This window comes from Miscanthus floridulus, chromosome 4, assembly GCF_019320115.1.
Source record: "Miscanthus floridulus cultivar M001 chromosome 4, ASM1932011v1, whole genome shotgun sequence".
NCBI lineage: Eukaryota > Viridiplantae > Streptophyta > Magnoliopsida > Poales > Poaceae > Miscanthus > Miscanthus floridulus.
Window position 1 is genome coordinate 87,847,884 of NC_089583.1, and position 16,177 is coordinate 87,864,060.

A 16,177-nucleotide genomic window follows, 5' to 3' on the forward strand; every position below is an offset into this window, starting at 1 on the left:
CATACATGCGTCCAAAAATTGATGTGATGGAAGAGAGAGTGAAAAAACTTGGAATTTGGAGGTAATCTAAACAAGGCCTTGAGGGGTTTTCGGATCGAGAGGACTCAGAGGAGAGGGGCCGCGAGTAAAGATGCCAACGGCCCCCTGATACCCGATACCCGACGGGTATTTGATCCATCAGAGAACGGGGATGAGATCATATCTTTACCAGTAAGCATCTAAATGGGCAAGAATCCATTCTCAGACGGGTATAGCGGGTACGAGAACGTTCCCTGTTTACCCGTCCCCGTTACCCATTGGGGAACCCGACTATTTGAGTTGTCATGCGAGTATTAGGCCCTAAAGAAGCTCAACATAGATATTTTGGTCTAAATATGAAACAATCATTATATAGTTTGTGTATTCTATGAACCCTAGTTCAATTTTTCCTCATAATCTCCGTCCAGTAGCACAAGCACGCCTGCCTCACGAGCGCTCGTGCCCCTCGCGTCCTCAGTTCGGTCTCTCTGCCACCTTTGCTCGTCCTTCTCGCAACCTCGCTCTTTCTCCTCGACATCTCCGAGACTCCGACACTTATATCCAGGGTGAAGAAGAAACGTCTCCGATTGCAAAGCTGCGACCCCAAGTGTCCTTGTTTATCGGGTATGTAGTACCCGTCGGGTATCTATTACCCGGCCGATACCCGACGAGTACGGAGATGGACAAGAATCTATACCCGAGACAGTTAACGGGAACGGGGACGGGATGAATTCTCCGTAGCGGGGAAGAGAACGTTCCGACGATACCCGATGGGTACATCCCCGTTGCCATCCTTAGCCGCGAGGCGCGGGGTAAGGTACTATTTAGGGGAAATTACCTGTGTGCCATTATTAAAAAAAAGATCGTAATGCTCCGTGTGGCTTTGAAAATGTTCAGCGGTCTTCAGTGCCACTGCTCTAATTTTTTGTGCCCTCCATGCCACTGCCGTTAGTTTGGCCTCTAACGCCGTCAAACTGCAGGTGTGAAAAGTCAAAAATACCCTTAAGTGTAAATATGTCATTAATTTTTTTTGAGCATCTTAACGACTTAAATGAAAAAACTCAAAATTAGAAAGTTGTAGATCTCGTCGAGTTGTATATTTTTTATATAAAAATTATTTCCATTTAATTCCGCAAAAAAAATTCTAAAATATATTAATCATATAAAATCATATTTTTTTGTGGAATTAAATAAAGATAATTTTTATATGAAAATCATAGATCTCGACGAGATCTACAACTTTCTAGTTTTGAGTTTTTTTATTTGAAGTCGTTAAGATGCTAAAAAAAATAATGACATATTTAAACTTAAGGGTATTTTCGACTTTTCACACATGCAGTTTGACGACGTTAGAGCCCAAACTAACGGCAGTGGCATTGAGGGCACTAAAAAGTTGAGCAATAACACTGAAGACCGCTAACTTTTACAAAGACATACAGAGTTTTTAATGGCACACAGGGAATTCCCTAAGTAGTTATGTGGTGCCGCAGTTTTCGAATGTTCTACATGGGCCTAAAAAAGCCCGGCGAGGCCAGTGTCGTTGCTAATTAGTGGCCACGGGTTAGGTATGCTTGGTTTCCGTTGCTCAAGAAAAAAAAAACCCTGCTCAGCGGAGCATACTCTGTCAAAAATAAAAATAACGTAATCTAATACAATGCCAAATTTACTTGAGTTTTACTAAATAAATAAAAACATTAATATTTATAATACCAAATAAATATTTTTAGATTTACCATATACTTGCTAGAAGCATATCTCACGCATTGCTACAGGACTTTCTTTAAAAAAATGTTATATACATAAGTTAAACCCACGTGTTCTCATATCCATTCTTATTAAAATTGGACAAGACAATGAAACAATACAATAAAAAACTATCAAAATTAGGTCAAACTATACGAAGATGGAATGACAAAACAAAAATATGTGGATATCTTCTATATTTCTATATATAATGTTGAAAGTACTAATTGCATTTAGTGGAGATGCCGTGAGTAGTTAAAGTTAGTGTGGTGACATGGCTATTAGTGGAGATCATGTGGATGGTTAGTGGGAGATGTCGTGGATGACTTGTATCTTGAGATCACATAACTTGTAGTGGAGATTAGCTTTATAAGAAAAATAATAGATAAGAGATATATATTTGGTGTCTTAAACATTAAAATTTGTTTATATATATTTAGTCAAATTTTAGACACGTTAACCAAAAGTACACCTAGAATTGCAAACTTTTGTGCATAGAGGAAGTATAGAAGAGTCAGGCTAGCCAAGGCCAGGCTCATGCAACTACTTCTTGCTGTTTACTTAATTAAAAACGAGAGAATTATCTATTTGGCACTGAAACAAACCAGTGTTTCGTATTTGGCACTCGAAAATTTGAACTTTCTTATCCGGCATCAAGTTGAAATTTCCTTTCGTAAATAGCACTGCCATCCATTTTCATTGATCAATCTGTTTGTTGACTGGTTTGACCGTGTCAGTTTTTTCTCTATGTCCGATGTACCCCCTGTTACATACACACAAACGACTCCCACGCCGCATCCCTCCACACCGCCCATGCAAGCCGCCGCTGTCGTCGCAGTTGCTCCCATCGCCTCCCCTTCCTCTCTCCCTCACCCTCTCTCTCCCGAGGTGGCGGCGCTGTGGCGGGCCCCGAACGCAGGCGGCCTCCATGCGCTGCGCGTGGCCATCCTCTGGCGAGGTGGCGCGCCGCGGCGGCCCGGCACGGCACAGGCGGGCCCCCTCCCCTCTCACCAGCACCTGCGGGATGGAGTACTCCTCGCCGTGCGCCGGCGGGCTGAACGTGCGCACCAACCACGAGCGGTGGCTAGGAGACGCCGACGACGGCAGCGGCGCCGGCGTGTTCGCTGGTCCTTGTCCTTCCATTGCCAAGGAAGTTGCTTTATCGACGACGGTCACCGTCATGGGGGGCAGCGTCAGCAGAGGCTCCTCAAGCTCGTTCTTAGCCGCTCGGTACTCCTGCCTGACGACTGATGGCTAGGGGGAGGAAGAGGAGCAGGAGGAGCCCGGTCGCCGACGCGAGGTAGCCGACGCGGGAGAAGCTGGTCTGCCTCTGCACGACGATCATGGCGAGGATGTACTGCCGCGAGCAGCGACCGAGATGTAGAGCAAGCAGCGGAACACGTCGCCGCCTCCACCGCGCGTCGTGCTCTGCCTCGGGCGGTGCGGTGGCATCACGCGGACGGTGCCGAGGAAAATGCGGCGGGGAGCCAGGCGATAAACAGGACGAGCGACTTGGCAGTCGCCGCGGCCGTAGATGGCGAGGTAGAGCTGCGCGAAGATGGCGCTGCTGAGGCCGACGTATCCCTTGAGCAAGCCGAGCAAAGCGCCGCGGCTGCCGTCCAGGAAGTTCTTGACGGAGGTGATCACGGCTCCGGTGCCGGCGAACGTCTGCGAGTTGGCGCCGGCGCAGATGTAGGCGCACATGAGCCAGACCGACGGGCGCGCGACGCGGCCGGCGAGGGAGAGGTAGACCATGAGGTGCCCGGCGAGGTTCATGGTGGCGCCGGCGGCGAGCACGAGCCACGGCGGGGCGACCTCGTTGAGGAGCCCTGCGGGGACGCCGACGTTGGGGCCGAGGTCCTTGAAGAAGGCGAGCGTGGCGACGGCGCGCTGGTCGTAGCCCATCGCCGACCGTAGCTCCCGGGAGTAGATGCCGAAGGCGTAGGTGGCCCCCCCCCGACGACGACAGGATCAGCAGGCACGCGAACAGCATGAACCACCGCCCGGTCACCACCTGCCTATTGGGCTCCTCGACCTCGGCGACGAACTTCGCATCAAACAGATACAATGGCCTCTCCTCCTGGACATTGTCAGCGTACCAGAAGTACCTATCCAATGGCATGCTCACTGGCCCGACCGTGAACTCCTTACCCGCAGAGATCTCCAGCATGTAGTCTCTGCTCCATTTCTGTAACGCCGGCCAGGTATCGATGCACCCCTCCAGCAGCACTGGCCTGTTGGGCTCCTCGACCTCGGTGACGAACTGCTCCACGGACATGCCGCGGCGGCGCTCGTTGTTGTCCCGCGCAAGCCACTCGTGCCGCATCTCCGTGTTGGCGCAGAGCCAGCTCTGGAAGAGGTAGTCGGAGTAGAAGCCCTTGATCTTCAGAGCGCGCGGGGGGTGAGGTAGGCCTGGCCGCCGCGGGAGGCGGCGACGATGTAGGTGGCGCGCCAGGACCCGGCGAAGTCGAATGTGCCGCCGAGCTCGTGGAGGACGAGCGCCCGCAAGAGCGGGTCGTGGGAGGCGATGACTTAGAGAGCCTTGGACGCGGCCGAGAGCGCCGCGAGGTCGCGCGCGGGGAGCAGGCCCAGGACGTCGAGGAACAGGTTGTCCGGGAGCTCTCTCTCTCTCTCTCTCTCTCTCTCGCTCTCGCTCCGAGCTCGCGCGAAGCACCGCCGAGCAGCAGCAGAGCTCCGGCCAGCCGCTGCCATTCCGATCCATACGAAAATACCTGAACTTCCCTATTTGGCACCATGAGTTTGTGCTGCAAACAAGGTATTCATGTCTTTTTACCAGTCACTTGACACCGTTACTGTCCTAAATGGACGGCAGTGCCATGTACGAAAGGAAATTTCAACTTGATGCCAGATAAGAAAATTCAATTTTTCGAGTGCCAAATACGAAACACTGGTTTGTTTTAGTGCCAAATAAATAATTCTCTCATTAAAAAACCAGGCTGAGTAGATGTATATTTGGTTAGCTACATCAGGATACATCACATTAAATGAAAATGAAAACAAGTAGTATAATAATATTTATCTATCGTATACTAGTTGATTTTATCATGTTAAGTCTTAATCTACTTTGAAATATAATAATGTACCTTAAAATATGCTAATTATTTGTTAATCTACTTACTAATGCGGTGCATCTCGAAAGCCTAGTTCTGGAGAAATGGATTTCATTTTTATTTTCCGAGGGCTAGACTTACGGGTTGCTTTTGTAAAGGGGCATATCATTTGGGTTCCGTGCAGGCATCCAAACATGAAGTTATATATATCCCCAGAGCTTGATCACGGCATACGTGGGTAACCAAATTAGCTAAGGCCTCGTTCGGTTACTGGAGATTCAATCCCAGCCGAACGGTTTGTTCGTAAATTTATATCGCGCCGGAACCGTTCCAGACACAAAACGGGCCGTTCCGGACGAAGCGAAAGCAGTTGTGGTCCTCTTCATCGGGTGACCTGACGCCATGTACTTGTAGCCCACCATTTCATCTGTCGCGGTATATGCCTATTGGTCTTGACTGTTATTACCACTGTGATGAGGTGCATCAAACAATCCGTCGGATTGCTCCTTGCTGCACCATATCATTCAGTGGATCTGATGTTCAAGGTCTTCAATTGTGTCGGTTCTATAATGTGCACCATATGATCTGTCGAATGCTTCTCGTCTTCACCGTATCATTTGGTGGCCTCTGTCTTCTCTAGCTGACGTAAAGTCCGTTCGTTTCGGCTTATTCGCTCATATCTGACTTATAATCTATGATTTAAATAGTGTTTTTCTCTCACACCAAACTAACTAGCAGTACTTTCAGCCATGACAGCTAATTCAACCGAAACGAACAGGCTCATATTAGACTCCACTGTATGCTCTAGTGGGCTTGACTAATTGATTCGATGAGAAATCTTGAGAGAATCCTTGTCATTTTTTTTCCCATTCGAACTCGGATCTCGACAACTTTGACCTTACGTCCCTAGGAAGTACTATAAGGGCACTCTCAATGCAAGAAATTATTAGTAGTTTATATAGCATAGGACATCGTACCAAGAAATTATCCTTCACAGTGTAAGATTTTTTATGGTACAAAACATAAGTAGTTATAAAAATTATATTTGCTCTCCCAATGAGCTACAAGTAGTTTTTTTATCTATCGATAACCGTGAAGACCTAGTTTCTTAGTTAGATTTGGTTTCTTGAATTTTTCCCCTCTCTCTCTCACTAAATCACTTGCCACATTAGCAAATTGCCTACGTGACAGTGCAACTAATATCTATAAAAACTACCATAATTTCTATCTAACACATATTTAATGCATACGTTAGACATAGACTTGTGTTTACGTTCCGTCATATTCACCAAGACTAAAAGCCATGATGATCATGGACACATGATTCTCACGCATGTGCCCAGTATTTTAACTTTTAAGTGTTCATTATTTATATATTCTCTCTCTAGCCTCCAACATAGTACATATATGAAAAGACCCATTTTGATGTCAGAAAATATATTACCTAAGTCTGAGTTTCCTTTCTTCTAAAGACTCATTTGCATAAAGGATTCTCTTTTGGGTGTTATTGTTGAAGAAAACAAAAAATGGGTATCAAACCATTTGCCCTTTAACATTACCCAAATATAGAATGAGTCTTATATTTTAGATAACGGTTGCTGAAGACAGTCAAAAGTCTCTCACATGACATTAGTAAGATTATAACTGATTATTAAAATATTAAAGGGTAAAGGTGTCCTGAGAGCATCTGGAGACCCCAGGGCCCAGGGATCTCTTCCCGCGGTGTGGAGGCCCACAACCGAGTCCTAAATCCAGTCCGTTGGACCAGCAGAAAACGCATCCACGATCGTCCGTCTCCGCCACCCCTCCTCGCCACTCCGTTCGGCCGAGTCCAGTCTCCAGTCCGCAACGGAAGGAGAGGAGGCGTCCACCGCGCAGCGCAAGCGTCGAGGGAAAATCGCACCAACCCGGGGCGAACGTATCGTCGGAGAAGGCCGGGGAGGAGCTCTAGAAGGTGTGGGAATGGAGACGGGGGTTGCCGTGGCGGCGGCGCCTCATGTTGCTTCGGCCACGGGATCGGGGACGGTGGAGGAGCAGGCGGCGGGGGTCGGCATCTTGCTTCAGATATCCATGCTCGTGCTCTCCTTCGTGCTCGGGCACATCCTACGCCGCCGAAAGTTCTACTACATCCCCGAGGCCAGCGGCTCCCTCCTGATCGGTGCGTACGCGTACCCCGTCCGCCACCTTGATCCTCGTAGTTTTGTTTGCTAGAATTTCGAAATGCCGATCAGCACTGGGGATTCTAAAATTCAAGTGGTTGGGGGATGGTAAGATAAATGCGACCGGATCAGTTGGGGTTTGGGGATGTTATGAATTCGGCTATGACAAATGCAAGTTGCGACGTGGAGCGTTCGGCCAAAGCAAATGTGTTCATCTGGCATAGGAGAGTTCAGTTTTTCTTTTTATTTTGAGAGAGAATATGAGAGTGTTTTTAAGGGGACCTTGGGTTCGATGAACATAAAATGCACGCACCATACTGTATGGTTCCATTAGTATTTATCTACATTGTTAGATCGCAGCCTTCTGATTCTACTATCATGGCGTGTCAATAGCTGTAATTTGTCTGCGCTTTGCAGGAGAGAAAATGAGCCTTCACCTTGGCATTTTTCACTGAAGGATGCTTGTTATCCTGATCAACTATCTTGTTGCTGCTAGAAACTGGTTTAGCTTTTATGATAAGTGAGGGTTTAAGATGAATATGACAGATGGATTATAATATTACTAACACTATTTATTTTCTATCTACTAACCTTAAGAATAGAACCTCTAGTAACATGGGTCACTTTTAGAGTCAGATAATATGTTGAGTCCACGTTCACTTTCACACTTCAGTTACTAGAATATTTGGTCAGTTAATGCCACATGGAAACATGTGGTTTTTTAATATGATGCCCTGTCAATGCGCTCGATCTATGGCAGGCCATGTCTATGCATTATTCTCAGCTGAATAGGTCTTGTTTGTTAATTCAATAATGTTGTTCTAATGAAATCGAATGCTTATTTTCTGCATTTTTCTTAAAACAATTGTCTGCTTCATGTGACACGTGTCATGTCACTTGCTATGACTCAGGAGTTAATGTATTTACCTATAAAACCTAACGCAGGCATTCATATAGTTGATAGCCATGCTCATGAGTTGCCAAGTTGATTATATTGACTTACTTTTCTGAATAATATGAATTACTGAGGGCCTTTAGGAGCTTTCGCTTTGTTATTTTATTGATATTTTCTTAAGGCATGTACCAGAATAGGAATAGTCATGTTATCTTGAATCGGTACTGTGAACTACTGAACTGTTATACAAGTTTCTTCTGGTAAACTGAAGCTTTTAGGATTGCACCCCTGATGAGAAATGAGAAATCATTTAATATTTTTTGGTGTCAGGGATGATTGTTGGAGGGCTTGCTAACATATCAAACACTCAGAAAAGCATCAGGTGTATATGCTACATCTCTTACTCCTTTTGGTAGACCAAATAATCCCCACAAAAGCATTGTTGTTAGTTTTTGAACACTGTTTGATGTTTCTTTCCTTTTGTCAATTCAGGAGATGGTTCAATTTTCGGGAGGACTTCTTCCTTCTCTTCTTACTGCCTCCGATTATATTATATCCTTGATTGTATTCTGCTTTTATTTCTTATTGCTTATTGTGGAATATTTTCATGTTTTACTTGACTGCATCTTACCCAGTCAGGATTCAGCTTAGCACCAGTAAGCGTTGGATCTTGAGGCCCTTTAGTTGTTTAGCATATCAGGAACAGTTACTCATTATATTATTATTTATTTTATAGAAACCATTCTTTTCGAACTTTGATGCTATCATAACATTTGCAATCCTGGGAACCTTCATTGCCTCCATTGTTACCGGTCTTTTAGTGTAAGAACCCATTTCTATTGCATTGATACGTTTTCATATTTATTTATTCCATTGACAAATGGAAGTAATCTAATTTACACCTGTGTCAGCTACCTTGGTGGGTTACTATACATTGTCTACAGGCTCCCACTGGTGGAGTGTATGATGTTTGGTGCTCTTGTATCAGCAACTGATCCTGTGACAGTTTTGTCTATATTTCAGGTTTTTGCCACCACTTATCAAATACTCAAAGAATTTGTGCATGTTTTGCTGCTATGTTGAAACAAATTCTTACATACCTCTCATATCTACTTCTATCTTGAAAGAATGTTTATGGAATTGCAGGAGCTTGGCACTGATACAAATCTATATGCACTGGTTTTTGGAGAATCAGTTTTAAATGACGCTGTATGCAGAAACTTTTCCTTACCTCATACCTGTTATTTAATTTTTTTCTACTGATGCTTATAAAATTCTCGGTACCCTTCTATGGTCTGTCATTTAAGGTGGCTATATCCTTGTACAGGTGAGGATGTGCTTTCTGAGTTGTGTTTTCTATTTCTTATTCAAAGAATCCTATTTTGAATAGCTTTACCTCTCAGGACTATGGCATCTATCAGGACGCACCATTCTGGAAAGAACTTTTTCCTTGTAATTCTGAGGTTTCTTGAAAATTTTGTTGGATCAATGTCATCAGGTATTTTGTAGTTCTTTATGTATATCAGAACAGATTCCGAGCAGCCTATAATCTTAGTTGTCTTAATCAGATTATTCCTCTCATTTTTATGATTGCTTGTAAACATTTATATGTTGTTTCACATTTGATATTCTAATGACCTTTTCTCATGTAGGCATCGGTGTTGGACTAATCTCCGCTCTCATATCCTTTAATCTAACTTTACTTCATAAAAATGAACATGATTAATCTTGAAAGGTATGAGGGAGGTTTGGCTTCTTTCATAGTAAGTCTTGTTCACTCATGGGGATTTTTTTAGTGCATACAAGCTGAAGCTCACTCAAAAAGGGCTGACAGCTATGTAGACTGCAAAAGTCTGCACTAGATCTTAAAAGTTTCCCCCCAAATTCTGCAACTTCCATTTTCAAGACACCCTTTTGCACCAGCACCACATAGATGTGTTTTTTTTTGAAGGGCGGGCCTGGTGCAAGCGGTAGAGTCTTACCGCCTGTGACCAGAAGGTCCCGGGTTCGATTCGCGGTCTCCTCGCATTGCACAGGCGAGGGCAAGGCTTGCCACTGACACCCTTCTCCAGACCCCTGCACAGAGCGGGAGCTCTCTGCACTGGGTATGCCCACCACATAGATGTGTTTTTGTACTTTTGTCAAGTCATGTCTCAACTTTGCCAGTCCTTAATTCAGTCAAACCTCTTCAAGTATGCAGCACTGGGCGTTGAGAAGTAAGTAAAAGTTGACATTTGTAGTTTGTCTGAAACTGGATCCCATCACATAGACAACTAAACTTTGTATCATTTTCAGCCTTCACAACCTGGAGAGTTGCTTGTTTGTGCTTTTTCCATACTTCTCGTAAGCCTTATTTGAACTTCATTTATTTTTATGTTTCGTTTAAAGGTTTCTGTTAGTTACCATCATATGTACTAGGTACATGCTAGCAGAAGGCATTGGTCTATCTGGCATTGTTTCTATTCTCTTCACTGGTATTGTAAGTTCAACTCCAATAATTTACCATGGATCTTGTTCTAGGCTTTTATTACTGGACTAGGAAAATGCTTCCATTTATCTTATGAGTTGTAGCTGCAAAATTCAGTTTCGTGAACCTAAATTGCTTACTAAAAGAATTTTACTTCCAGGTGATGAAGAGATACACATTCTCTAACTTATCAGACGATTCTCAGCGTTTTACAGCTCGCTTTTTTCATCTTCTTTCTTCACTAGCAGAAGCTTTCGTGTAAGTCAGACTGTACTTCAGCTTGCATATGCAAACAACTCTAGATGATGAGTTGGCTGTGCTTCTATTCAGGTTCATATACATGGGAGTTGATATTGCAATGGAACGTCAAAGCTGGTCACATATTGGATTCATATTTTTCTCAATTGTATCCTTCTGTTGGATTGAACCACCAAACCTCTACTATGCACTGTACATAATGAAATATGTTTCTATTTTTCTGTTGCTTCCTTAATCTGTTGTTTATCAATGACGTGTAGATCTTCATACTACTTGCAAGGTATCATTTGGCTGATCGAAAACCCCCCTTATTTTCTTTGATTTGGGATGTTTATCAACTTGATTGACTGCTTTTGGAAAATGCTTTTCAGTTTCCACTTTCTTTTTGTTAATAGGCTGCTTATCTACATTTTCAGTTTCTCATCTCGTTTTTATTTTGAAGGGCTGCTAATGTCTTCTCTTGTGCATACATACTGAATTTGGCACGACCTCCACATTGCCAAATACCTAGGCAATATCAGCAGGCTCTTTGGTATAGTGGTATGTGTGCAATAAAACATGTTCACTTTCGATAATTCTGCCATAAACTATGACGTCATATATTTTCATGCTTTTAAGTACTGATGCTTCTTATTCAGGACTTAGAGGAGCTATGGCTTTTGCCCTCGCTCTTCAGTCTGTTCATGATCTTCCGGATGGACATGGCGAGACAATTTTTACTGCTACCACATCTATTGTTGTTCTAACTGTAAGTCGCTGGGTGTAATTCGTTCCACATTATATAGAAATGAACTTTTTTTTAAAGTAAATAAAAATGAACATAGAATATCTGTATGGAAATGATTTGGATGGTATGCCTCTGAATTTTGTGATCCTACATAACAAGGCCTTGCTTCAAATGCAGAATTTACTTGATTTGAATTGAATTTATCCTTTGGAATTCTTTCAAAATTCTGGCATAAATAACCCTTGCATGGCAATGTTCAAGGTACTCCTTATTGGTGGCTCAACTGGAACAATGCTTGAGGCTCTACAGGTAGTTGGGGACAGCAACCGTTATCGCCAACTGTATGAGGTAACTTCTTTTGCAGTGTGTAACAACAACAAAACACTTTGGTCTTTTCGAGTCATCCAGTGCATTGTAACCTTAATGCCAATTGGTACTAAAAAAGATATATACAAACATTGCATTCCTTGCATCATGACCCCCCTCCTAGTGGTTCTCTACAGAAATGCACTCTATTTGTCATCTGCATAGAAAATTACAAACACGTCAGGGGTTGTGATCACCATGTTGTGGTTTTAATTTGGTGCTTACAAACGTACCATTAATGTTGTCCAATGCCATTAATTCAAGTATTTTATTTGTGTTCAACTTTATATACCATGAGTGTTACTGGTTCTTTCTGTATTATAAATGGCTTGCTTGGTAGCTGCAGGAGAATTCTAATGGCAACGACACTGGTTACATGGGACAAAATTATGATGAAGGAGCATCCACTTCAAGCAAATTCAGATCTAAACTTAGAGATCTAAGGAGAAGGTGAACTAACTAGCTCCTGTTATTGAAATGCTTCTGGTCTCGTTTGATTTTTTTTTTACAACCTCTAGTTTTTTTTTTATTTATTGTGTTAACTTATTACAGTAGAGCAAGTGCTGCTTCTCACTCCGGTGATTCAATTCTCTTATTATGCAGCACCTCGTCTTTCGCTTTACTGGACAAAAATTACCTTACTCCTATTTTCACTTTGCGAAATGGCGACTGCGATGATGATACTACAGAAAGTCAAAGTCCCAGTAAGAGAACTCGTCCATGTAGCTTAGATACTCTTTCCTTAAAGATTTTCCTCACTTTATTCCGTTCCTTGTTATACAGCATCTACAAAGTGAACCTTTATTAACTTGACTGTTCCTTGGGACTAACTATAGCTCTTGGATGCAAATGCAGATGAAGAATTGACGGTATCCAGAGGGCCTGGGGATTTGGAGGTACATGATTGATGACCGCAGATATGAAGTGCCTATATCTTCCAGGAATCTACACGATACTCCTTGCACCTTTCTCGGCGACCCAAAGTGGAAAGTGCAACTAGACATTCGAACATAGCATTGCCATTATTATTAAGCTATAAACATTAGTTAGTTAGGATAGTTCGACGTAAGTAGCCTTTGTACGTAGAGTTATATATAGGTGGAATTTATCAACCTTGAAATTCTGCTCTGGTCCGTTCCATCAGAAACTTTGTGTGTATTGTGCACCTGCAACAGTAGTAGGTTCCTCGAAATTGAATTCGTCTAGATTTCAGAATCGTGCCGAACCTTGTGCTAGGTGCTGCGTACTTGCGCCAGTTTCATGATGGGAATTATTGTTCCCAAATCTTCCGCTAGTGAACTTTTTTTTTCCTATATTCGTGAATTTGTTTGAAATTCTGAATATCAAATATAGGCCCTAGAAATCAGTTTCTTACTGGGACCGGGAAATACGTCCCTCAACATTTCCAACCAAATGTCCAATACGCATTAGTCTAGCAAACCTAGGCATTCTTGGGGCTGATAATTCTTATTGACCAAAATCATGGTAAGCTAAAACTTAGGCTTACCAAAATCAAGACTTGCCAAAGTTATTATAGGACAAAAAAACATGGATGTGCAATTAGTTGAGTGTCCTACCGTACCAATAGTAGAAAGCACATTTTTCTCTTTATGCAATTTATAAGAAATTCCTAGAAACTTGTATAAACTATGTGTACCAATTCTTTGGCAATGAACCAATTGATGACTGTGGCCCTATTCGTTTCACTGGAATTTACCTTATGCTGATGCTTATTGTGGGGGTCGCCGCTATATTGGTCCCGTTCGGCTGGCAGAATTTTGGTTGAAACCGGCTGAAAAACACTGTTCTGGCTAAATTGTTGTGAGAGAAAAACACTGTTCCGGTTCAAAAAAGAAGCCGAACAAGCCGAATATGGGGTAAGCCAAACGGGGCCATTGCCACCGCGAGGCCCCCCAGGAGCGCACGTAGCAACTCCTCTTCAGGATCTTTGCGTTGAGTTATATATAGATACTCGATACAAGGCATACCAAATAACTCAGTTGCATACACACTCCAAGTCTCCAACACATAATTGAAATATCATTGGTGATAAAATAAGTTTAAGGCGAGAACTACTAATGACACTAACATTATACCTATTTTCTACCTTCAGTCTAGGGAACATCTCATTTCACTCTACTATTCATCGGGTTACACGCAGCTCATCTAGGAAGACTTCCAAAGTCTACTGACCGTGGCTTTCATCGGAGCTAATCTCGGAGGAAAAACCTTATCAACCTGCAAAACAACTTAACGACAGCGTTGTGAGTACATTTCGTACTCGTAGGACTTAATTCCAACATATAGATATTTGGTGGATGCAAAGAGTATTAATAGGCATTTGTTCGTTTGCGAAAAGCGCATGACGTTTCTTAAATGACATGCTCATGATCCATTTTAGAGTATTACCATTAAAGAAATATAGTATTTAAAAGAGTGATTACCACATATAAGTTGCAACATTAGCAAATTCTATAGTTACTCTATCATGGGTATAGAAAGTAGGAACAACCGAATGGTTCCGTCTCGAAGGACTTTAGGCTTTCAAATTCTGCAGAGGTGTACAACTATATCCACACGGAAATATGGGACTAACCACCATACTCTGTGTAACACCTCTGTTGTTACGAGCTTGTTTAACACCGCGATTTAGGTCTAAGAAAAAATTCTGAAGCGAGTTTCTCAGATTTTTTATTTAAAACTTACTTGATGCGATAAGCGAATCCTGTGTGACTCAGTTTAGTGGACTCAAATAAACGCTCAAGTTAAATTACTCAGTGCGTAAAGATATTTAGGAATGTCGAGCGATAATTCTAGCCAATAAATAACGAACGGTTTGTTCTATTAGATTAAGCATGAAAAGCAACTTTTTAAAATAAAATCCATTAATAAATAAAACGATCTCTCTCTCTCTATATATATATATACTCACGTGTTTATTTTGGTAAGCACGCTCAGTTGAAAAGCTTTGGTCTAGTGACATGTTTACGTTTACGTATAGACTCGTTTTAGTCTCTAGATAAATTGGCAACGTACCCACGACAGCTACCGTTCTGACCGCTTGACGACGGTGGTGCGTCCCCACGTGGAATAAATCACCCAAATTATTGCGCCGCGCTGCGCTGCCGAGTCGATTGCTTGCTCTCTCTGGGCCTGTTTGTTTCTGCGATGCCGTATCGCGCGTTCGCGTTTGAGCGAACATGGCTCTGAGGCCGCGTTTTGGGAACCGCCGAGCCGCGTTCATTTTCTGCTACGAAACGCACGAGCGCCGCAGACCGTTCGGCGGCGTTTTCCGCGCATCTCGGACGCCAATGCGCTTATGAGCGGAAACAAACAGGCCCTCTTTTTCCCTGTCTGCTTCTGTGCCCTGCCGTAGAGCGTGGAGCATGTGTCGTCCCTGCTGTTGTCGTGTGCTGCTTCGCTTGAAATTCCTCAGGAGAGCATGTGGCCCTGCTCCTACCATGCTATGTCCACTCCCTACCTGTACGTGCACCGGCACCGGCCATGCTGTGCCACATGCGCCCCTATCCCACGCCATGTCCTTGACATCGCCGTGGCCCGCTGTCGCTGCTGTCTCGCACGTTTGTGCCTCCTCTCTCTCTCCCTTTCCTTTTCTACAGCCGTGAGGTGGCATCTCAGCTTCAGTCCGTTCGTCGCGCGGCACGGACCGCGTTGGTCCTGCTGCCCCACGGCTGTCACCGTAGTTGCCCGATGCCCGCGTCGCCGGTTCATCCACGCCTCTCCATGGTCGGCCATCTCGACCGGGTCCGACACACCACTTCTCTGCTCCCTGCTGTCTCGCTCGAGTACTCGCTGACTGCGCCGCCGTAGTCGGACCTCGCCTCGCCTTCCTCTGCTGGCCTCGACGGTTCGGCGCCGCCATGCCGCTATCCTACAGCACCCCCCAAGGCCACGCCCGTTGATGCACGGCCACCGTGCGCGAGCTCTTCGGCCGCGCTGGGCCTGCATCTTCCCCACGCTGGATCACAGAGCCTACTTGCCTTTCCCCGCTGCGCTGCCCCATGTCTGCAGTGCCGCCCTCCTTCTTCCTCCCTCACGAGTGTGCGCATGCCTGCGGCCTTGCGCTGGTCCCCGCTTCCCCGCCGCTACACCCCGTTTCTCCCCCGCGCTGCTGTGCACCGCATCACCGTTGCCTTTTCTGTGCTGCGGCGCCGCCCCCTTCCCTGCTCCTTCGCCGCTGCTCAGTCGTCCTACCTCCTGCGAGCGCGCCTGGGCTTGGGTTGCCACGCGTAGCTTCGCCTCGTCGGGGGTCGACTCTTGGTCACGCCCTCCTCTCCGGCCACGTCTGCTCTTGCGCTTCCCTCCTGACACTATCCACGCTGGGAGCCATCGATGCTGTCGAGTCGGGTTGTCACGTGCCGCCGATGCTGCCGTGGGGCTCCACCTTCAGCGCCTGGTCCACCGGTGCCGAAGGGCTGCCCTCGCTAGCCACCTGTCGCAACCTCCCGTTGG

General features: G+C 44.7%; 1 protein-coding gene across 2 annotated transcripts; it reads left to right on the forward strand.

The window, feature by feature from the left end:
• The first annotated feature begins 6,654 nt into the window (after positions 1-6,654).
• On the forward strand, positions 6,655-12,911 carry LOC136552002 (sodium/hydrogen exchanger 6-like). 2 transcript variants are annotated; one of them, XM_066543545.1, is made up of 22 exons: positions 6,655-6,990; positions 8,217-8,268; positions 8,379-8,438; positions 8,518-8,542; positions 8,623-8,708; positions 8,798-8,909; positions 9,033-9,095; positions 9,194-9,213; positions 9,290-9,384; positions 9,539-9,566; positions 10,070-10,102; positions 10,182-10,229; positions 10,305-10,365; positions 10,514-10,611; positions 10,684-10,759; positions 10,872-10,891; positions 11,054-11,151; positions 11,250-11,359; positions 11,600-11,686; positions 12,045-12,154; positions 12,308-12,408; positions 12,560-12,911. In XM_066543545.1, exons 1-22 carry the CDS (start codon positions 6,795-6,797, stop codon positions 12,610-12,612), a joined length of 1,632 nt encoding a protein of 543 aa, XP_066399642.1. In that variant the 5' UTR covers positions 6,655-6,794; the 3' UTR covers positions 12,613-12,911. The 2 variants fall into 2 exon arrangements, with proteins under 2 accessions (XP_066399642.1, XP_066399643.1); XM_066543546.1 differs by having other exon boundaries at positions 12,051-12,154.
• The last annotated feature ends 3,266 nt before the right edge of the window (positions 12,912-16,177 follow it).

Excerpts from the sequence above, each read along its gene's own strand:
- LOC136552002 (XM_066543545.1), top strand. The coding sequence starts at position 6,795 with ATGGAGACGGGGGTTGCCGTGGCGGCGGCGCCTCATGTTGCTTCGGCC. Across the intron at positions 9,096-9,193 it reads AATCAGTTTTAAATGACGCT|GTGGCTATATCCTTGTACAG; the intron begins GTATGCAGAAAC and ends CTGTCATTTAAG. Across the intron at positions 11,687-12,044 it reads GTTATCGCCAACTGTATGAG|CTGCAGGAGAATTCTAATGG; the intron begins GTAACTTCTTTT and ends CTTGCTTGGTAG.